Consider the following 21,901-nt stretch of genomic DNA (forward strand, 5'->3'; position numbering starts at 1 on the left):
AAGGATTAAAAAAAAAGAAATGAAGTCCCATCGCCCTGTGTAGCAGTAGCCAGCACGTTTCTTGAGGTATCCAGGTGGCACACAGCTGTCTGATACTTCATTTTGTTCATGTATCATATATTTATAAGTCCTATCAACGATACGACGCCGTTCAACCGGCTTCAATCCTTGCACCGAAACTGCCCTCAATTGAACTGACGTTTTTATCCTCCTCAACGGTAACTTTCTTCGCTTAAAACAAACAACAAGACAAATTACTCAATCCGTTGGCTAATACCAAAACTGTCATTTCAGGACCGCCCAAATCGAAGATATTGAGGGTACTTTGGTCATTAAAATAAGAATGAAAGGAAGAAGAAGAAAAAGGGCCAGAAATCTAGCTCACTGTGCTTAACTGCATTAGATTGAGTGAGTCATGGACGAGTCAAGCGACTCGGTATGCATAGACATTGGCATGGCTCCTTTGGGAGGGAAGGTAAACAAGCTAAATTAACCACAAAAAACATTATCTTTTCCCCCCTTTTTCTCTATATTGAATTGTTTAAAGTCTGATTGATGTGTTTTACTTTGTCATTTCTTTATGTTTGTTTAAATATAATGTCAAAATTCAAATTTGTGTTTTTGCAGGAATGTGTGGTGAAAACAACTAAAGGTTCAGTGTCTGTGTTTGTGTGTGGTGATCAAGAGAAACCTCCTTTGGTAACATACCCAGATATTGCTCTTAATTGTACGTTTCATTTCTTTCTTTCTTTCTTTTCTTTTTCATTTAATGGTGTCAGTTAAATTCTTCTTAAGGGTTTAGGTGGTGGTTAAATCAGTTGAGATTGGTTTATGGTTTTAGTGTTGAGGGGTTCTTTTTTTCTTAGTGATGGGTTTTGAGTATAATGAAATTGAAATGAATGTAATTTTGGATTTTTTGTTCTTCTGTGGATTTACAGTCATGCTTTGTTTCCAAGGCCTATTCTTTTGCCCAGATGCAGCTTCTTTGTTGCTTCATAACTTCTGCATTTATCATATCAATGCCCCTGGGCATGAGGTCAGTATAAGTGTTACGGTTTAGTTTGTGTGATAATAATTAATTCTTTTTTTCACCATTTGTTTAAGAGTTCTGTGCAGTTAGGAGCTCATGAAATTTCTTCAGATGTTCCACTGCTTAGTGTAGATGACTTAGCCGAGCAAGTTGTGGAGGTGCTCGATTTTTTTGGGTATGCAAGTCTTCTTCTTTTACCTGCATTTTTGTATTATTCTCATGGTAATTAGTCTTAAACTGAATATTGTGGTTTCATTTTATTAAGAGAAATCTTAGAGGACTTGGATTTTCTTCAATAGTGATAACTCAACTGAAGAAAAACCAAGTAGACAGCATGTTTTGTTAAAACTGATGAATTAGATATGATCAGCTTATTGATAGTAGTCAATGGAGAATCATTCTCAATAGCTATGTGAAGGACATTAATATTGTTTTATTATGTAGTAGAAATTTAGAACCATTGGTGATCTACTTGCAATGCAAAGACTTCTGTGAGAATTTTAAAGAAATAGACAACTAAATACTGTAGGATAATATTTTGAATAATTGATAATGGCATGTAGAGGTAATTTGGTTAAGCTAGATATGGCATGATATAACAAGGTTGTGCTTAATCCTATCTTCATTTCATTTCTTTGACATGGTTATTAAATGTTAGGTCCCTGTCTGTTGGAATCCAATACTTTTGAGACTCTCTTCAATGTGCTCCTTGCCAAACAGATATGTTTCCTTCATAGCAGAATAGTAGTAATCCTCCCCTCACTATTAAAGTGAGTTCTGCAGAAAGATTTAACTCCCCTGACATGCTCTAATATCTCCTTGCAGTCTCTCTTTACTGTTCAAGGAGATATATACACAATAATTTTCTGGAGACAGCAAAGGATAGGCGCAGAAAATTTTTGCAAATGCTCTTTCGAAATTATCGTAGTTAGAATCGAGTGTCATGCTGGTATGAGGATCTGTAAGGGGGCCTTGGTGTCTCAAGCCAAGAGTACCTGGCCTTATGCCATTAGGGGTTGGGGTGTTAGGGTGCTGTTGCTTATGGTTTCTAAGTAGTTATTTGATTTGTGATTTCTATTACTTTTTTAGTTTTCCTGCTTAAATTAAAAAAGTCGATGCCATCTATATTTCCTTTACATGGCACTAGTAGAAAGATCTTGATATCTGTCTCTACCCACTGTGTTAAGCAAATATATTTACTCAAAGCTATCATTTGCATTAATCTTTTCCTGTTACATTACCCATACCCTTATCTAAAGCTCTATTTATTGTTTTTGGTAATTCAGACTGAAAAAAGTACTGTGCTTGGGAGTGACTGCTGGTGCTTACATCCTCACACTCTTTGCGGTATGTTCATGAAGTTAACTGTCTTTTTATTGTTCCGAGATTTTTCTTCAAACATGAATTTATGTATTTTTACAATGTGGCAGATGAAGTATGAAGAGCGGGTGCTTGGATTAATACTTGTCTCCCCTATTTGCAAAGCACCTTCTTGGGCAGAGTGGTTTTACAATAAGGTTCATATATACACGTATTAAATCAACAGCATTTGTGATTGAGAAATAAATGGCCATCAATCACCATTTAATTATTGTACTATAAAAATGACATGCTGTCTGTATGAAAGAAAGATAATGAGAGAGCAACTTCAGAAAACCCATTTGACCAAGGAAAAAATGTGTCATCCATAATGGCTGCGCTCAATGCTAGCAACCCTTGTTTTACTGAAAGATAAAAATTAATATTTTAAAGGTTTGTTTGATTTCTTTTTCAGGTGTTCATGAACTTGTTGTACTTCTACGGAATGTGTGGAGTGTTGAAGGAGTGCCTTCTTCAGCGATACTTCAGTAAGGTACATTAAATCACATTATATAAGAACGGTATAATGTATCTGACTGGCTATATGATCTCATAACTTAACAACTTATCCTGATAGGAATTTAGGAGTGTCAAACATGGTGAAGGGCTGGACATAATTCAAGTTTGCCGACAGGTGAGAAAAACTCAGTCCCTATCATTGTAATTGTTCCAATATTTAAGTCTTGTCAAGGCAAACACTATATTAGTTTTTACTGTATGTTAAAACAAGACATACAAATTGGAAGGCTCTTGATACTATATGTAATGTGTATACAGGTCTTGGATCAGGGCCAAAGTTTAAATGTCATGCGCTTTTTACAAGCAATTAATGAGTAAGTTTTTATTACTTACACTGTTTATAGTTTTTCCATTTCAACTCATACTGGGATGTTGTAAAAAGGGATAAAAAACTGTTTATTTAGTTACAATGCTGTCATAAGTTGATATCTGAATATATTGATAGGAGGCATGACCTTACAGAGGGCCTGAAGAATCTGCAGTGTAAAACACTTATTTTTGTGGGTGAAAGTAGTCCTTTCCATGCTGAATCTGTGTTTATGAGTACTGTAATGGGCAGCAAAAGCTGTGCTCTTGTCCAGGTAGAATGTTATTCACATTTTTGATCCATTTCTTGTTTCTAATTTATTTAGAGAAGTAATTTGTCCATGTAAGTGCATTCCTAGTAAATAATCGCTTGACTATATAAATAGGCTAAGTCAATGCGGAATACGAAATTAACTTGCAGGGTAGAAACAAGAAAATTTTATGGAATTAAAATTTAAAAGAAACTTTCTTTTCATGTAATTTACTTTTACAGATATTTCTAGAAGTAGGCCAATAAGGTTATTTGAGTGGTGGAAACACTTTATGAATTGTATATTCTCTCTTTCAGAATAGTGTGTGAGGTTTCAACTAAGGAAAAAAAAAAAAAAAACAGAAAAGTAGGAAGTTTATGTTGAGGTGCTTGCTGTGTCTTTGACAGGTCCAGGAATGCGGCTCGTTGGTAACAGAAGAATACCCATTAGCCATGTTGATTCCAATCGAGTTCTTTCTAATGGGGTTAGGATTCTATAGACAACCAGACTTTGCTTCTTTATCAAGTGGTGGCTCAAATCCTACTAGCCCCTCAAGGCACTCTTGCATAGCGCCAGAACTTCTTTCTCCTGAAAGCCTTGGTATCAAGCTAAAACCAATTAAAACCCGTGCAAATATTGAAAATCGACACTGTATGTAAAAGTTTCTATCTCACAGAGTGATCCCTTTAACGTGCAATAATGATAGCTTATTCTTTCATTGTGTTTGTAGATGTATTAATTCTTTGTTAAAATGGTGGAGATGAATGCATTATGTTAGCACAGATTAACACACATATGATATATATATCATAGTTGGAACACTATTCTTTGGAGAGGGAGGATTATTCTTTTCCTGTAAACTATGTCCAAGTTGTGCACATTACCACAATATTGTAACTGAAAAATTTTTGTAGTACAGCTTGTTGAGTGCTTAAGAGAGAAGACAGCTTTTGTCTTGATGTTGTTTTGATAAAAGTACTATTTTTCTTCTTCTCTGCCAAAGGTAGAAGAAGGCATATTTGTAGAATCCAGATTCCCTTTTGGAAACCAGTAATTAAATTATCTTGGTCCAGTGATTTAGAGAATTGATTGGTTGTTAACATTAAATCTGAATTTTTTTATTGTAATCACTGGACTTTAGTTTAAAGTTGATTGGAAGACCAAACATAGTTCTTCAAATTACAGAAATAACTTAAATAAATATTTGATTTATTAAATGAAAAATTAAAACCATATTTTATTTATAAATTAGAAAAATGGAAATAAGATTAATTGTTGTCACGCCAAATGTTGTAAGCTTACACTTTATGACTAGCCTCTCCCTTTTTTGAGAATTCACTCCGTGTTTAACATTAGTTTCGTCGAAATTCACTTCAGAGCTACTCTTGCCTTTGTCAAATGTCTGTTTTGAAGGCCCAAGGCCTTTTCCTTTTATTTCTTCCAATTTTGCGCACGAGAAAGAACAGAAAGAAAAGGGCCCAGAGCTTGGTAGGGAGATGGAAAGCTCATTCTACATTGCCCATGGAGGCTATCAACTCTCTAAGTCATTTGAAAAAATAGATCTTTTAATAATATTTCAGAGGATGAGATTTGATCCTATATCGTCTCTTATAGATTGAACCCTTCTTGCCACTCAAGCTATTTTTTAAGGGCAGTTCGTAGATTTATTTTTGACTGAAAAGTAAAATTTGGTTTCCTAATTATAACGGTATCACAATTATGAGGCTGAGATTGGGCCACAGTTTACCAGACCCAACCAACAAACAATTAATTTAATTACTTCTTTCCCGCCTCCGAAAACGCTTTTGTTTAGAAAGTAAAAGTGTTTACTGTTAAGCTGCGAGCTTCAGAGGAATAACATGCAGAGAAGGAGCTATAGCAAGGACTTCATAGCAACTACTGATGGACACTCCAGATAAGAACCGAATTACTGCTACTTCACTCTCCAAGTTTGAGGTCATTTTCTCAAACCCTTCAATTTTTTGTTGTCTGTTTCGTGAGTTTACTTCAGTTTCGAGAGAATGACATAACTTGTGAGGTTTTGCTGTTGGGTTTTTGTTTTGGTTATGATTTGGCATCTGGGTTTTTGTTGGTTTTCATTTATATCTGAATTTTATGAGGGTTTCGAAGTAAAGCTGCTTTAATGTATGGAGGGCTAAGGTCTTGATACTGTTGATCTAGATGAATTATTCTGGTGTGATAAGATTTGTTGTGATTTAAGCAAACGAAACAGTTGGTTTTCAGGTTTCATGCAAAGAGTATAAAATTTGAAATGCTATGATGTATTTTTTATGGTAAGGAAAACGATTAAATGCGCAGGACGTTTCTTCTGGTGTTTTTTTTTTTTTTTTTAAATTTTTAACATTCCCATAATTACCTTTCTGTTGCTGTTTCCTATTAAGCAGACATTAATTTAAAAATGGGTTGTTTTTCTTTCGCATTTTCTGGCTTTGATCTGTTTGTTTTTTACTTAGAAATTTTGTGTGCGTATGTGGTCACGATTGCGTGTGTGCATGTGCGGCCCTGCATGTGTGGCTCTGTATGTGTGTGTGTGATTAGGATTTATTGGTAAGATAATCCATTGCTGACCATGCTGTGGTGAAACATGATTGTCAAAATGTAGGATTCTCCTGTCTTTAATTACATCAACAGTCTTTCTCCCATTGAATCAGCTAAGTCCATACACAGTGGTCAGTCATTAAACTTGCTGAGTTTTAGTTCTCCTTCATCTGCGTTTGCTTCACCACAGATCAGTTGCTTCAGAGAATCAAGATTTTTACCTAAAAGGTGAAACTTTTTATCCATTCTTGCTTCATTTGATCCCATAGTAAATCATCTTTTTGGATTTTCAGCTGATTTTGTTTTTGTTTCTAGTAATCAATCCCCTGATCCATTCAAGCCTGAGCATCCTCTCTGTGGAAATGAAAACAAAGAAAGTGAAGGGGATTCAGAAGTTGCTCAACCATATGTTAGGCGTGCTCAACAACTGAAATGTCTTATGCCAGAGAATCCAGCTGAAGATGTTATTACTAAGCCGCTCAATGAATTCTTTGGGTTAGCTATTCAGTTGTCAAAAACAATGAAATATGGCTGTAGTAGCCCAGTTAATAACATGGTGTCTGATACAGACCTGGAAAAATGGCCAAGATTTCCAGCTAACTAAAGGTTCCAGCAGCTCCACAGCAGCTCTTCCAGCAAGTTTTCCAGAAACAGCCTCCTCCTGCAGTCTCAAGGTTCCAGAATTTTCTCCAACAATGATTTAACACAACAATCTCTCCAGCATCAACTCAACTAATTAATCTCACAAGCATTTGTTCACAGCCAAGCAAAGGAAGAACTATTTGATTTATTCTCCATATTCATTCACATGTAACATATAAATGTAATTTGACAGCATTCTATTTGAATAAAATTCAAGCAAGTTTTCTATTTCATTTCCATTTCCATGGTGAAATAATGTTCCAGTAATATTGCTCCAATCCACAAAATCAAATGCAACAACAATTCATCAACAATTCCAGCAAGATTCTCACAAAACAACCACCAAAACAATAACAGAAAATAAAATAAAAGCTAGGGAATGCTGAGTTCCGAGAGTCAGCCCTCTCCAAATCCTTTTCTGCTACTCAAACTTCATCCAACATAATCTGCTCTCATTCCTGCATTTCCCCATTTTATGTGCTGCCCCCTAACCATCACTGGACCCCACCACTGTAGAATTCTGGAAAGGAGGCTTCAATTAATTCAGCTGCCTGGGTGCTTTGTCCAGACTGCCCTCATTCATTTGGTCTTCTTTTCTGTACTCAGCTGGGTCATTCTTTCCTGGGCTGCCTTCTTTCATTTGGTCTTCTTCTCTGTACTCAGCTGGGTCATTCTTTCCTGGGCTGCCTTCTGTAATGTTTCCTTTGGGCCTGCGGTGATAAACTCTAGTGATTAGGTTCCCAACAATACCCCCCCCTAAGAGTCTCACCTTGTCCTCAAGGTGAAAAGAAGGAAACTGCTCCTGGACCTCTTTATAGTCTTCCCAAGAGTTTTCACATGGAGGAAGGTGCTGCCATTTGAGAAGGACTTCCAGGCTGCCATTCTTAGCAAAACGTGTTTCCAACAAGGCTTCCGGTTGCAATTGGAGCTCTAAATCATCCGTGAGGCAGGAGGGCAATGGTTGGGATTGAATTTCAGTCCCAACCATCTTCTTGAGCTGAGATACATGGAAAACGGGGTGAATTTTGGTACCCGGTGGTAAAAGCAAACGATATGCAACCGCGCCAATCCTCTCAAGAATGTCATAAGGCCCATAAAACCGAGGGCTTAGCTTCTCATTGGGTCGTTTAGCCAAATTTTTAAAACGATAAGGTTGTAGCTTGAGGAATACCTTATCACCCACCTCAAATTGGACTTCTCTTCTCTTCAAGTCGGCTTGTCTTTTCATGCGTTGTTGGGCACGATGGAGGTGGTCTTTAAGCTCATTCAAAATAGCATCCCTTTGTTGTAACAAAACGCCCACGTCATCAATTTTGGATGCCATGGAACCCCACCTAAGTAATGTTGGAGGGTCGCGCCCATACAAAGCTTTGAAGGGGGTCATGCCAATGGAGCTATGGAAGGAAGTATTGTACCAATATTCCGCCCAAGGGAGCCATTTGGTCCAACTACGGGGCCGTTGAACACAAAAACAACGTAGATAAGTCTCAAGGCTACGGTTAAGGACCTCGGTTTGACCATCGGTTTGGGGATGATAAGCAGTACTAAACTTCAAAACGGTCCCCATAACACGAAATAACTCGGTCCAAAAATGACTCATGAAAAGTCGGTCTCGATCGGAGATGATGGAGCGAGGGTACCCATGAAGACGAACAATGTCCCTCCCAAATAACTCAGCCACATCCTTGGCAGTATACGGATGCAATAGCAACAAGAAATGAGAGTACTTGGTCAATCGGTCAACTATGACGAGGATAGTGTCGCCTTGACTCGTTCGGGGTAGGCCTCCAATAAAATCCATGGTAATGTCGTCCCAAACTTTATCGGGGATTGGCAAGGGTTGCAACAATCCAGCTGGGCTCATAGCTTGATATTTACTCCTTTGACAAACTTCACAACTAGCCACGAAGTCCTTAATAGACTTTTTCATCCCAATCCAGAAGAAAACCGCTGTAATCCTTTTATAAGTGCGGAAGAACCCCGAATGTCCACCAAAAGGGGAAGCATGAAACTCAGACAAAATAGCCGGAAGAACCGTGGAATGGGAAACAAGCACCAATCTCCCTTTATAAAAAAGAATCCCATTTTTCAATACAAAATTGGCATGGCTGTTTGGGTCCCGAAGTAAATCTTGAATAAGTCCTCGATAATGGTGATCAGACTGAACCTCCTCGGCCACAATATCACCCTCAACCCATGAACTAGTAGAGAGAGTGGCTAGGTTAGTGCAAATAGGTAATCTGGAAAGGGCATCTGTAGCTTTGTTTTCGACCCCCGAGCGATACTGAATCTCAAAATCAAATCCCAACAATTTCATCACCCAACGTTGTTGGTCACCACTCACAATTGTTTGCTCCATCAAATATTTGAGACTCTTTTGGTCGGTTCGTACTATGAAGTGTTTCCCCAATAAATAATGTCGCCATTTCTGTAAAGCCAAGACTATAGCCATTAACTCCCGCTCATAGATAGATTTTGCTTGACTCCTTGGAGATAAAGCTTGACTCATGAAGGAAATGGGCCTGCCACCTTGCATAAGAACCGCCCCGATACCTGTAGCCGATGCATCTGTCTCCACAATAAATGGTTGAGTAAAATCTGGCATTGCTAAAACTGGAACCGTAGTCATAGTCTTCTTAAGAGTCTCAAAGGCATGCGTAGCTTCATCCGACCACAAAAAGGAATTCTTTTTCAAGAGTTGAGTGAGAGGTGCGGCGATTCGCCCATAGTTGCGAACGAATCGGCGATAGTACCCTGTGAGACCCAGAAATCCTCGAAGCTCAGTAATATCTCTGGGACGTGGCCAATCAACCATACATTGAATTTTTTTTGGGTCAGCAGCAACTCCTGAGGCAGAAATAATGTGGCCCAAATATTCAAGCTGTGGCATGGCAAAGGAGCATTTTTTCCTATTTAAAACCAAGTGGTGTTCTGAAAGCAAGGTCAATGCTGTATCCAAGTGCTCAAGGTGATCTGCAAGGTCTCGACTGTAAATCAATATATCATCAAAGAACACCAATATGAAACGACGTAAGTGGTCACGAAAAACCGTATTCATTAAGGCTTGGAAAGTGGCCGGTGCATTAGACAAACCAAAGGGCATTACTAAGAACTCGTAATGTCCATTATGGGTCCGAAAAGCTGTTTTCTCAATATCATGGTCAACAATCCTAATCTGATGATATCCAGACTTCAAATCTAATTTACTAAAGAAGGTGGCGCCAGATAATTCATCTAACAATTCATCAATAGCTGGAATAGGAAACTTATCTGGTACCGTGAGTTTGTTGAGGGCTCTGTAATCAACACAAAAACGTCAACCTCCATCTTTTTTCTGAACCAGCAGAACCGGGCTGGAGAAAGGGCTGATACTTGGGCGGATGATGCCTGCCATCAACATGTCTTGGATCTGCCTTTCCACTTCATTTTTCTGATGATGCGGATAGCGGTAAGGGCGAATGTTGGGTGGAATGGCGCCCTCCACTAGCCGTATAGCATGATCACGAGTCCGTCGAGGAGGGAGACCTGAAGGTTCCTCGAATAAATGGTGGAAGTGTTGCAAAACTGCAGTAATTTCGGGCTGTTCTGGACTGCTGTCCTCCATCACAGTATGAGTGAGTTCGATCCAGTAGACAAGGCTGCTTGATTTTAAGGTTTTACAGAACCCACGGAGAGAAGTTTCTCTGATAGTTAAGGAGGGGTCCCCCTGGAGAGATACTTGCTGGCCATTCCAATTAAACCACATAGTTAATGATTGCCAGTCACTGTGGACGATTCCTAACGTAGACAGCCAATCCATTCCAAGAATTACATCCACATTACCAAGCTGGAAGACATAGAAATCTTGAAGGAAATGAATGGAGCCCACGTGTAGTTTAACTGCTCTGCAAACGCCGCCTCCCTTGATGCTCTGTCCGTTTCCAACAGTAACTAAGAATGCTTTTTGGTGTATCTGGAGAGCTAAATTATTGACTACTTGTTGAGAGAGGAAGCTGTGAGTGGCGCCGGAGTCGACCAATACTACTACATCAGTCCCGGAAATTTTGCCCAGCAACTTCATTGAGCGAGGGGAGTTAATACCTGCCACCGAGTGGCTCGACAACTCAATATCCTGCCCCTCATGGTGCGGAGGCTCTGGTGCTGCGGCCGTTGGCTCTGTCGACTGTTCTTCACCGTCTTCACAAAGCATCAGCCGAAGTTGTCGGAATCGGCATTGATGGTTGAAGCTGTACTTGTCACCGCACTTGAAACACAGTCCCTAAGCGATCCTGGCCTGTATTTCGGGCTGAGAGAGTCGACGAGGAAAGTGAGGCGGAGGTGGCCGCCTACTGGAAATGGGTGAAGGGTGTGTGGCTGGTGGGGGAGCTGAGAAACTGGAGTTATCGGAACCATGGGACGGTGATTTTGGATGGACGGCAGGTAAGGAGGATGGTGGTAGTAATGCTGAGGTGGCTGAATGGGTAGGTGCGGTCGTCGGTGGTGGAAAACTGGAGGTTGAGGGAGAAGGGGTGGAGATATTCGTTGGAGTGGAAGCTTGGGATTGGGGAAAATTTGAATAAGGGATACGGGTCGGGGCAGTGGTATTGGGCGGGTAAGATGAGCGGGTCGGGTTGCTTATATTGGGTAAAGGGCTGGCCTGTAACGGAGGTGGGCTGGGTGCTGGGAAATGAGAGAGGGCTTGGGCTGTTGGTGGGTAGGCTGGGTAATGTGATTGGTTTGGGCTTGAGTGTGGGGGGTTGGTTTCGGCCCAATCAGGCTGTGGACTCTGGTTGGGGTTGTGTGAAGTTGGGCCTGGACAGGGTGGGTGCAGATAGAAGCCCGTTGGTGCGCTGAGAAAGGAGTTGGCTTGACCCGGTTGGATAGCTTCTGCTTTACCCGCATTTCCTCCCATGCCATATAACGCCCAGTCACGTTGTTCTACGTCCGCCGCCATCTGCATCAGCGAACGAAGGTCCGTCGGTGCTAACAGCCGCAGCTCAGCTTGAATTCGGGGGCTCAACCCCGCCATGAAGGCGCCCTTCAGCCACTCAATGGAGACCGTCGGCAACATGGCCACAAGTTGCTCAAAGCGTGCTCTGTAATCTGCTATCGTCCCTGTCTGCCGATGGAGAATGATTTGTTCATAGGGCGTCCGGTTTTGCGTCGACCCGAAACGGAGAAGTAGCTCCTCCTTCAACTCCCTCCATTCTCTGAACGGCTGCCATAACTCCCTAAATTGCCACCAGCTCAAAGCCTCGCCTTCGAAACACAGAATCACCGCCGGCAATCGTTCCCTTTCATCCATCCCGTTCATCTGAAAATATCGCTCCGCCTTGGCGATCCAACCCCATGGGTCCCTACCGTTAAACAAGGGGAGCTCCATCCTCCTGTGATAATGGTCCCGTCGGTTCCAGTGTTCTGCATGGCCAAGGTGTGGCCTGTAGTTGTTCCTGGAAGCCTCTCCGTAAGCTACTCCAGGAAATAGTGGTGGTGGGGGTGGTACGGTCGGACCAAAATTTTCTTCCACAACAGCGCGCGGATCCGGTGGAAGTGGTGCATGCGAATGGGTGGCAGTGGTGGTCGGCCCTGTTTCAGTTTCTTTTCCCTTTAAATTTTTCGACAATAACTGCCGTATCTCATACAAGTTTTCATCTATTTTTTCAAGCCGTGAGGTTGCTTGAGCTTCTGAATGCCCTAACTTCTCATCCATTGTCGCCACCTTCTCCGCCAAGTCTTTGTAATACTTCTCTAACTCCTCAACTCTCCCTTCCATTCTTGTCGTTACCATTACCCGGTTCGTCGCTCTGATACCAAATGATACGAACCTTAGGAGAACCACACCTCAAAAGCTAGCTATTGAGATGGGAGAGCCCAAGGCCATATAAACCCCACATTAGTTGCCCATACTTTCCAATGTGGGATCCAAGTCCCATACCTTGCATTTAGGATCATAACATACCACCACGCTCCGCAGCCCCGGCGCCCACGCGGGCTGGCTGTGCGCTAGCTCCCTGCTAGCCCCGGGCGAACACTGCAATGCCGGCGTCACCACCCGCGCCGCACGATTGCAACTGAGAGACATGGTGATGGCTCTGATACCAAGTTGATACAGACCTGGAAAAATGGCCAAGATTTCCAGCTAACTAAAGGTTCCAGCAGCTCCACAGCAGCTCCTCCAGCAAGTTTTCCAGAAACAGCCTCCTCCTGCAGTCTCAAGGTTCCAGAATTTTCTCCAACAATGATTTAACACAACAATCTCTCCAGCATCAACTCAACTAATTAATCTCACAAGCATTTGTTCACAGCCAAGCAAAGGAAGAACTATTTGATTTATTCTCCATATTCATTCACATGTAACATATAAATGTAATTTGACAGCATTCTATTTGAATAAAATTCAAGCAAGTTTTCTATTTCATTTCCATTTCCATGGTGAAATAATGTTCCAGTAATATTGCTCCAATCCACAAAATCAAATGCAACAACAATTCATCAACAATTCCAGCAAGATTCTCACAAAACAACCACCAAAACAATAACAGAAAATAAAATAAAAGCTAGGGAATGCTGAGTTCCGAGAGTCAGCCCTCTCCAAATCCTTTTCTGCTACTCAAACTTCATCCAACATAATCTGCTCTCATTCCTGCATTTCCCCATTTTATGTGCTGCCCCCTAACCATCACTGGACCCCACCACTGTAGAATTCTGGAAAGGAGGCTTCAATTAATTCAGCTGCCTGGGTGCTTTGTCCAGACTGCCCTCATTCATTTGGTCTTCTTTTCTGTACTCAGCTGGGTCATTCTTTCCTGGGCTGCCTTCTTTCATTTGGTCTTCTTCTCTGTACTCAGCTGGGTCATTCTTTCCTGGGCTGCCTTCTGTAATGTTTCCTTTGGGCCTGCGGTGATAAACTCTAGTGATTAGGTTCCCAACAGTGTCTCATGATGTGGTGGAGACAAGCAAGGAGCCAGAAGAGGCAGCTAGAACATTATTGTTTCAATCTAATGAGGACAACTTGGTAGGGACTCATGATTTTGAAACAAAGACAAATTTGCGCAAAATTCTTCTAATTGAGCAAAGTGAAGAAGTAGCAGAATGTGATTGGAGCTCACTGATTTCTGATTCCTCTGATCTTCTAAACTCTAATTCATCCGTTGTTGAGTATAATTTTGAGGAACAAGACCAGACAACAGTGGATCCTGGAATGGTGTCTTTCATCTCAACAGCCGTACATTCCCAACAAGATAATTCCAATTTTTTAATGCAAATGGTATCCATCACTCCTTGTGGTTCTTCCAAACAAAGTGAAATAAGAGAACCAGTAACTCAGACTGGAGAAATCAAGGAACTGAAGGATTTGGATCAGACACCTGAATTTCTTTCTAGCACTCTTCTGAATAAGCTAGTTGTTAGTGATTCAAGAGCAGAAGTGGATGATAAGGGAGAAAAGTGTTGCCAGTCTAGCTGCAAGGTAAAAGGATAGATTTGTTGTAAACTATTTCTAATAAAGTTTCTCATCGTATGTACAATTTATTCTTGATAGATTATCACTTGTATATGTTATATTTTCCCATGAGACAATTCAATGGTGAATTTACTTGCATAATTACCTTTATGAAGGGGCTAAATGGTATAGCTGTTGTATTGATGGAAAAAATTTCTCTGCATTGCATTTTGATTTGTAAATTAATTCAATGTTAGACATTATCTGGAGCATTTTTTGTTATAATTGATGTATCATTACTTTTCAAAGTGTAATTTTATTTGACTTTCATGTTTTGTCACATGACTTCCTCTCAAGAGTGTTTTATAGTTATCTGCCTTTACTGTTTCCTTTAGAGTAGAAATGAACTGTGAGAATCGCTTTCTATTGATTATATCTAGCGGAAAATCAAATAAAAAGATGCCCTATATGTCAATATAAAAAAAAAAAGTCAACCAAAAGCTTTTCAAATGGAAGTTAATTGTGTTGAATCTGTTATAGGATTAAGCGTTGTAACCTCTTTCAGTTTTCTGGATTGTTGATATTTAATTAGAAACATATGCTATCCAGAAGGACATCTACAATGGAAATGCAATGTAAATTTCTTTTGTATCTGGTGAATTATGAGAAGAGAAAATTATGTGGAAATTTGAGAGTTCTCATGTCAATACTTGCATAGCATATTTTTGGCTTCATGATTAGGGAAAAAATTGAATAGGTCTTCCCGTTGGAAAAAAGTCATCCACCTCCACATGATTTCATCATATAGAGAGGCAGTGTGGAACTTTATTACTATCAGCTAATCAAGTTGATTTCCCTACTTAAATTTGACGTTTATTATGTATTTTACTACTGTAAATTGAAATAGTACTAGCAATAAAGAGATCTCCAAAATCAATTTTGTGCTTTCTCGAGTGCCTTGCTTACGGGAACAGTTATTTGCAGTCACAGCTAGTGTATCAATAATTTCACCATGTTTTACCTGATTTCCTGCAGCAGCTTAAGATAAGAAGACGTTGCCTGGTTTTTGAGAAGGCAGGGGGTCTTAAAAAGCAAGCTGAAAATGAGTCTGACTGTAGTTCTTCAATCCAGTTACAATCTGATCATGAAGTGCCATACATAGGAAAGCAGTTGGTTCTAGGTAAGAGGGAAAGTAAATACTCTTCATCCATATTACCAGGTGTTGGATTGCACTTGAATGCTCTTGCAACTGCTTCAAATAATAGCAAGATTGTCAAGTTTCAAACTCCTGGAAGGCAAGTAATAAGTATGAGAAGTTCCATGTCCTCCGTTGGTTTTGAGACATCGAGTCAAAATCTTAATGATTCCTCAAATCTTCAGTCCATGGAAAGGGGTTCTAATCCTTGTGACCATGAATTCAAGGTTATGGGAAATGCTCTGCAAACATGCTCAAATGTTGATGGTGAAGAATTTGACCATACTAATCCCAAGAGAAAGAGGTATGTATAGCAATAGTACTTTTGGACATTTGATCAGAGATTCTTCTGCTCAGAGTTTAGAATTCAACTAGATTAATTTTCAGATACAAGCCAGAGCCTGATGATGAAAGTAAGGCCTGCAAGCGCTGCAATTGTAAGAGGTCGAAATGCTTGAAGCTGTAAGTTTATTGCTTTTTCTCTTGGTTTAGTAGTCTATGTGTGTGTGTGTAAGATAGTTTTCTTTTTTCTTTTGTTCAAGTTCGATTATGTTTCATCTCGCAACTTGTCACTGTTATCATGTCAGTTTACATCAATTTGATGGGCATTAGGCAGTCATTTTCCCTTTGATTTGTTATTCATTTATATATTGTATGATTCATGTTCTTTGACACAGTTACTGCGAATGCTTTGCTGCTGGCCTGTACTGTGTAGAGCCTTGTTCATGTCAAAATTGCTTTAACAAGCCTATTTATGAAGATACTGTCATGGAGACCCGTGGACAGATTGAATCTCGTAACCCACTTGCATTTGCTCCAAAAGTGATTAGAAGCTTTGACTCTGTTGGAGATGGGGTTAGAAGATATTATTGAGATTATTCTATTTTTAGTTGTCCTAGCATCAGTCATTACAATCTATTCTTTGCATGGCCCACACTTGAGTGCACAATGCAATATCACATTGCTAAAATTCTTGAGCTTGGGGCCGTGATGGCTTTTCTGTAGACCTTTCATTTTTGATAATGTCCACTTTTTATTCATTATCACAGGATGAAATTAACAAGACTCCAGCTTCAGCCAGGCATAAGAGTGGATGCAACTGCAGAAAATCAAGCTGCTTGAAAAAATATTGTGAATGCTTTCAGGTTTTTGTCGCTTAGCTCAGTATAAATTCTAAGAGTTTTCTGTCTGATATTGACACTATTGTTTCTGTATAAAGGGTGGTGTTGGATGCTCTATAAGCTGCAGATGTGAAGGATGTAAAAATGCTTTCGGAAGAAAGGATGGTAAGTGTTGATTTGGCTCTTTTATATCTCCATACATCTGTTAACGAATTGTTATATTAGTCTTTTCAGTTTCTTATTATAACATTGTTTCCGGAACAAACTTCTCTCCTACTCTTAAGTGATAGGTTGCTACTTTCTAGTAAATGCATCTCTGACTGCGGTTACATATTTTGCCTTTTCTGTTCCATTAGGAGCTGATGATTATGAGGATGAAAGGGAAGAATCAGAAGCCTCCGAAAATAATGAATCAGACACAAATTCAACTGAGAATGTGGTCAAGCCGGGTGAAGAAGAGTATCCAGATCTTCTGATGATACCTTCTGAAGTTACCAGGTTCTCTACGTCAGCAATCTATATTCGTTTTCAACTGTTTTAGGGTTATTTCTTTGTCATGCTCCTGACTTGATGATCGTTCATCTATAGGGGTAAACGCTCAGGATCATGTCTTTCTACTTTTAGTCCATCTCCTAAGCTGTCCACCAGCATAAAGCTTCGAACATCTAATCTTTTCCATCAGCCCAAGTTTGAATCGCAACTTCGGGTGATCCCAGAAGAAGAAACTCTCAAGAAATTTGAAAGCAACTGCTCACCTACTGGTGGTGTGCAGTCAGCCTCTCCAAACTCAAAGAGGATTTTACCGCCGGCTAATGAGACAGGATCTTCAAAATTTAGGTACAGAACTAGGGAATTGACTCTAGACAGGTAACATTCCCATCAGCCACCCTGAGAGAAACTCAGTAATTTTTCTTCAAGGTACTGAGTGTGAGCCAATTAAAGGTCTGGTAGATATGCCTACCTCTAGTTGGTATGGCATCTCCAACCACATAATACTAAATAATTACATAAATTTTAATATCCTGTATTATATACATTGGTATGTCTTGTGTCGTACAAGTTCAATGAATTCATGCAGTGTTCAATTTGATCCTGCAATTTTTAGTTCTATGGAGCAAAACTTGCTTTGAGGGGTGTCTGAAATTCAACCATCAAACTCTTGAAAGCTGAATTAGTAGTGAAGGAATTCATACCACAGAATTTAAAATATCATTGGCATTTCTTCATACAAACCATCCTGATATATCATGTATGAGCAGAGCATCCATGGTAAGGTGCATGCATTAACATTATTAACTCCATAAATTAGAGACAGAGAGAAGCAAATGAATGACATCTGATCTTTTGCAGGGGAAAAATTTTATCTCACAACATTATCAGTTTTGCCAATTGAGCATCCAAATAATTCATAATGTCCTTCAGGACCTTTAAGAAAAACAACACAGAAAGAAATATGCTTAAATTAATGAACATCTTGTAATTTTACCAATTCACTTCTGGTCTAAGTTGTGCTGATGACCCCTGGTTAGAGTTGATATGAGAATCTTGAACACCAATAACAATTTGAATTATGAAAATTTCAAACTTCTTAAAGCGGAAGCAAGCAGAGGAAGCTTTGCAGAAGCTCTCTGCTTGTAGTCTTTCTCCAAGGCAGCAGCTGCTAAAGAATGCAGCTCTGGACCCTCCTTATCTTCCTTGTTCCGTCCTTTAGTAAGTTGTGCTATGGCTGAGGTACACTGGCAACCAGGATTTAAAACTCAGTCATGCAAAGTTAATAACTATGGAATGACAACAGAGGAACAGTAGAGAGATCAAACCATTCAGACACAAGATTGTATAAATGAAATTAAATGGCCAGTCTTTGTACAGAAAACTGATTAGTAGAATATCAAAGCCAGCATCCAGTAAAAGCAAGTGCCAAACAGAAATTAATGTCCCCAGTACACACAAAGTTATGCATATGATTGGGTATGTGCCAAGAGAAAAGCTCACCAAGCAGATGCCAAAGAGTGCTCTAGTATTCTTGCCCCCAGTCAAGTCTATCGTGGATGCATAGTATTTCTTAGCTGTCTGAAGGTTTTCTAGCCCGCCAAGTGTGTATATAACCTGTTCAAGAAATCAAATGATGCAGATATTAGATTTATATCTATATTACTGTTCCTTGATATAACTCTTTTAAGTCAGAAGGAAATAATACATGAATCTTTATAAGCCTATCGAAATTGTAAGTTGGAGCACACCAACAATGCTCTCTTTCTTCAGAGGAAGGGGAAATGCTCCAGAAGAAAACAGAAAATATTGAAAACCATTAACTAAAGTAGTAAGCTCTCTGCCCCTCTTTTTGTGAATATAGAAATGCTCTCTGAAGGCAAAAGGCATTCAATGCACAAAAATGGAGAAACAAAATTCATTAAGGACTAAAACCCATTTTTCCATCAATCACTAAATTTCTAACCGTTGGTTCCTCATCAGAGGATGGATTAAGTTTTAAGAGAAAAGAGAAACAAAGTTTGAGAGCCAGTTTCCTCATGGTACAGAACACAAGAAAAGTAACTTTCTAAAATATTCAAATACAGGATATTTGAGCACTTCAGCAATCTCAACCATAAAAATGGAAATATTTCATTAAACAATCAATAACAGGTAGCAAGAGATAAGCAAGGCACTCACATCAGCATAGGCTAGGTGATGAAGTGGAACAGTTGGCTGCGATAGTATGAGCTCCTCATAGCAAAAAGCAGCTTGTTTGTACCTAATTTACAAACAAAAAGAAAACTAAACAAAGAGTAAACATAAGATAGAGGAAGGACAAAATCTGGGGGGAGGTGGAAGAGAACTCACATTTGCAATGAAATATATATTTCGGCAAGCTCTCTCCAGGCATCATGATCTGCCATAAATCTGTAAAGGGTAAAAATACAGCAGCTCAGTCATATCTGTTTTGTTAATATATTATCAGAAAAAGAAGGGAAGAGGATAAAGGGAACCTCACATTTCCAGATATTTATTAAGCAACTCTATGGCTCCTGAATAATTGCCTTGTGCCTTTGCTATAGATACTCTCCTTTTATGTAATACCTGTTTCAGAAATATCACATCATTCAGCCTTGAATACATATCTACTTTCCAGATGAAAAAGTATAATATTTCTCACATAGGAATGATAGAACAAACATAGACTCCATTCTTAAAGAAAAAGAAATTCATTCATGAAAAATCAGTTAAAGAATTTACTTGATCAAGTGGATTATCCTCTAAAAGGCTTGAGTAGGCTTTCTCTGCCTCTGCCCACATTCCCTTTGCTTCAAACAAAATAGCCTCTAACCTTCCTGTGATGCATGCAAACGTTTAAGAACTAATATATGAACAAACTGGCATATACATGAGTTAATAGCATGAAGCTTTAAACAGTTATGTGCTGGTTTGCAAGGCAGCCAATTAAGAACCTGACCAGTCATCTTCAAAATGTTTACAATTTACAGAATGACATTGTCAAGAAGAAAAACTAAGGACATTTATTGTTTCTAAAGTGTGCCTGCAGTAATAAATATTGATTTAGACTTAAGATCCTTTCAGGGATATCAGCCACCAATAAGCTTACCAGCCAAGAAAGGCATCACTCTTCACTTAAAAATGGCCGACACAGCAAGCTTATGCAAGGCTAATTTTCCCATGCAAGCTAAGACATATATATAATAATTTGGAAAAATAGTTGGTTAACTCACCAACCCTTTTGCTCTCAGGAAATTTGTTCTGTAAAACCTTAATGCAGTCCTGTGAAATTCAAGAAAGAATCTCATAAGACAAACTACCAATTATTGGAAAAATGCAACATCAAGGCAATGATAAAGAAAAAGGAACAGTTTAGTAAATCCAAAATCTAACTTAAGGAAGCAGGCTTGAAGTACAAATCTGTCCAAACAATACAAAAAAATCAATGTGGAATTATGATTGCAATGCATTTCCAGCAGCAGATAGCCATTGCAACAAAAATATCCAGAAGCAGATACCACTTTTGTGGTTCAACAAGCATTTCTGGGAAATTGGATCATGGAACTAAAATGAATCTATAATTACTTTGCTAAAGTACACCAAAAATTATGGAAAAGAATCCAAAAAAGAAAAACTAAAAATGTGAAGAATCAAACCTTTGCAACATCAAGACATTGACAGTCCATAGCTGCAATTGATACCTGTTCATACAGTGTCCATTCTGCATAAAAAAAAAAAAAGTATTTGTTGATCACAATTATTTGAATGGACGAAAAGCAGTACAACAACCAGAAACGATTAGCAGGCAAATATATTATACTGATAACACACAACTAGAAAAACAATTTAAAGTGTTAATTGAGCCTATCACTATGAATAAAAGTTGGCAAAATAACAAAATACCGTATCCAAATTGCAGATTGAACTAACTACCAATAGGATCCATAAAGTGGTCATCCAAGTAATCCTAAAGATACTAAATCTTAAAGTGTATTAAGGAAAAAGGTTCTCTCTCCTTTTTTCTGCTTGTTGATTCTCCTTGACTTTCACCATGAATTTCACATTGAAGACTTTAAAATCCTATTGGTATTTCCATCAACAATTACTATGTTAGCGAATTATATCAATAAAAAAATTAATAACTCAAAATTCAGTTAATATAATAAAAAAATAAAAATAAAAACTAAGCCCGTGACACAAAAAAGCTATCAATATTGAACAGAAAAATCTTTCTGACCAAATTCAAATGAACTTTAAACAACCAAAAACACACAATCCATCAAGAGAGAACAATCAACCAATGATCTTTTCAGTTCTCAATTCCATCAAGTATAAATGCCTCAGTATCACGCGTGAAAAATCAATCAAATCGACTAACTCAAAAATACCTTAACTTTTTCAGACTGTAAAGCCACTTTCTTCTCATATCTAAATCAAATCAAGCTTTTTTTTTTAATCTCACAAACCCAATTCAACAAATCAACAGAATTTTCATTAATAACCACATCTGTAAGCCACAAAATTTATATCAAATCCAAATCAAGCATCAAAATCTTGACCCACCACAGAAAACCGTTGACCAGATCAAAAAACTTAAAAGTCAAGTTCCCTCTTAACAATTCCAAAAACTGAACAAACCCAATTGAAGAAATAAAAAGAACTTACCATCTGGGCCAAGACTAGATCGCTTTTTGGGGTCATTCAAGATCGATAAGCCATGCTTCAATACCTTCTCAGGACGTCTAACCTTGAGCTTCTTCACTAAACAAAGATACTCCCAAGCACCTCCTCCGCCATTATCAACCTGGTTCTCCAATCTGTTCAATTGAGTCTCATCGGTCTTAGTCACCATCTCCCTGTGCGTGTGTCCCTCTGTGTGTGAGTGAAAATAACAATGTGACGTTGTGTCGTTTAACTGACTTGGGGTTCTTTTGTGTTTTGCAGTGTACCCGGTTCCAATTATCTTTGAAGGTCTAAGTTTTGTTTGGTTACTTTTTTGTTTTTTTA

At 39.0% G+C, this 21,901-nt stretch overlaps 3 protein-coding genes across 4 annotated transcripts; 2 read left to right on the forward strand and 1 right to left on the reverse strand.

Moving 5' to 3' along the window:
* The first annotated feature begins 102 nt into the window (after positions 1-102).
* LOC123203923 (protein NDL1-like) lies at positions 103-4,407 on the forward strand. Its single transcript, XM_044620415.1, has 12 exons — positions 103-218; positions 295-475; positions 628-727; positions 939-1,036; positions 1,117-1,205; positions 2,317-2,377; positions 2,461-2,547; positions 2,805-2,882; positions 2,967-3,023; positions 3,167-3,222; positions 3,354-3,489; positions 3,873-4,407. The coding sequence occupies exons 2-12, from the start codon at positions 416-418 to the stop codon at positions 4,122-4,124; spliced, it is 1,074 nt and encodes a 357-aa protein (XP_044476350.1). The 5' UTR covers positions 103-218; positions 295-415; the 3' UTR covers positions 4,125-4,407.
* A 627-nt stretch (positions 4,408-5,034) lies between these two features.
* LOC123209073 (protein tesmin/TSO1-like CXC 3) lies at positions 5,035-17,506 on the forward strand. 2 transcript variants are annotated; one of them, XM_044626814.1, is made up of 11 exons: positions 5,035-5,421; positions 6,089-6,252; positions 6,340-6,580; positions 13,577-14,113; positions 15,125-15,585; positions 15,669-15,743; positions 15,959-16,136; positions 16,331-16,426; positions 16,501-16,567; positions 16,759-16,900; positions 16,991-17,506. In XM_044626814.1, exons 1-11 carry the CDS (start codon positions 5,368-5,370, stop codon positions 17,271-17,273), a joined length of 2,298 nt encoding a protein of 765 aa, XP_044482749.1. In that variant the 5' UTR covers positions 5,035-5,367; the 3' UTR covers positions 17,274-17,506. The 2 variants fall into 2 exon arrangements, with proteins under 2 accessions (XP_044482749.1, XP_044482748.1); XM_044626813.1 differs by having other exon boundaries at positions 5,036-5,421; positions 15,122-15,585.
* A 216-nt stretch (positions 17,507-17,722) lies between these two features.
* Positions 17,723-21,856, reverse strand: LOC123209074 (ER membrane protein complex subunit 2-like). Its single transcript, XM_044626815.1, has 9 exons — positions 21,560-21,856; positions 20,551-20,615; positions 20,128-20,176; positions 19,637-19,731; positions 19,395-19,480; positions 19,244-19,303; positions 19,073-19,154; positions 18,395-18,508; positions 17,723-18,138 (listed from the first exon to the last, which is right to left on the reverse strand). Exons 1-9 carry the CDS (start codon positions 21,744-21,746, stop codon positions 17,971-17,973), a joined length of 906 nt encoding a protein of 301 aa, XP_044482750.1. The 5' UTR covers positions 21,747-21,856; the 3' UTR covers positions 17,723-17,970.
* Between the last annotated feature and the right edge of the window lie 45 nt (positions 21,857-21,901).

This window comes from Mangifera indica, chromosome 2 (assembly GCF_011075055.1).
Source record: "Mangifera indica cultivar Alphonso chromosome 2, CATAS_Mindica_2.1, whole genome shotgun sequence".
Taxonomy (NCBI): Eukaryota; Viridiplantae; Streptophyta; class Magnoliopsida; order Sapindales; family Anacardiaceae; genus Mangifera; species Mangifera indica.

Excerpts from the sequence above, each read along its gene's own strand:
- LOC123203923 (XM_044620415.1), top strand. The coding sequence starts at position 416 with ATGGACGAGTCAAGCGACTCGGTATGCATAGACATTGGCATGGCTCCT. Across the intron at positions 2,378-2,460 it reads ACATCCTCACACTCTTTGCG|ATGAAGTATGAAGAGCGGGT; the intron begins GTATGTTCATGA and ends ACAATGTGGCAG. Across the intron at positions 3,223-3,353 it reads TTTTTACAAGCAATTAATGA|GAGGCATGACCTTACAGAGG; the intron begins GTAAGTTTTTAT and ends ATATATTGATAG.
- LOC123209073 (XM_044626813.1), top strand. The coding sequence starts at position 5,368 with ATGGACACTCCAGATAAGAACCGAATTACTGCTACTTCACTCTCCAAG. Across the intron at positions 15,586-15,668 it reads ACTAATCCCAAGAGAAAGAG|ATACAAGCCAGAGCCTGATG; the intron begins GTATGTATAGCA and ends ATTAATTTTCAG. Across the intron at positions 16,568-16,758 it reads TGCTTTCGGAAGAAAGGATG|GAGCTGATGATTATGAGGAT; the intron begins GTAAGTGTTGAT and ends CTGTTCCATTAG.
- LOC123209074 (XM_044626815.1), bottom strand. The coding sequence starts at position 21,746 with ATGGTGACTAAGACCGATGAGACTCAATTGAACAGATTGGAGAACCAG. Across the intron at positions 19,481-19,636 it reads AGGATAATCCACTTGATCAA|GTATTACATAAAAGGAGAGT; the intron begins GTAAATTCTTTA and ends TTTCTGAAACAG. Across the intron at positions 19,155-19,243 it reads ATATATATTTCATTGCAAAT|GTACAAACAAGCTGCTTTTT; the intron begins GTGAGTTCTCTT and ends TTTGTAAATTAG.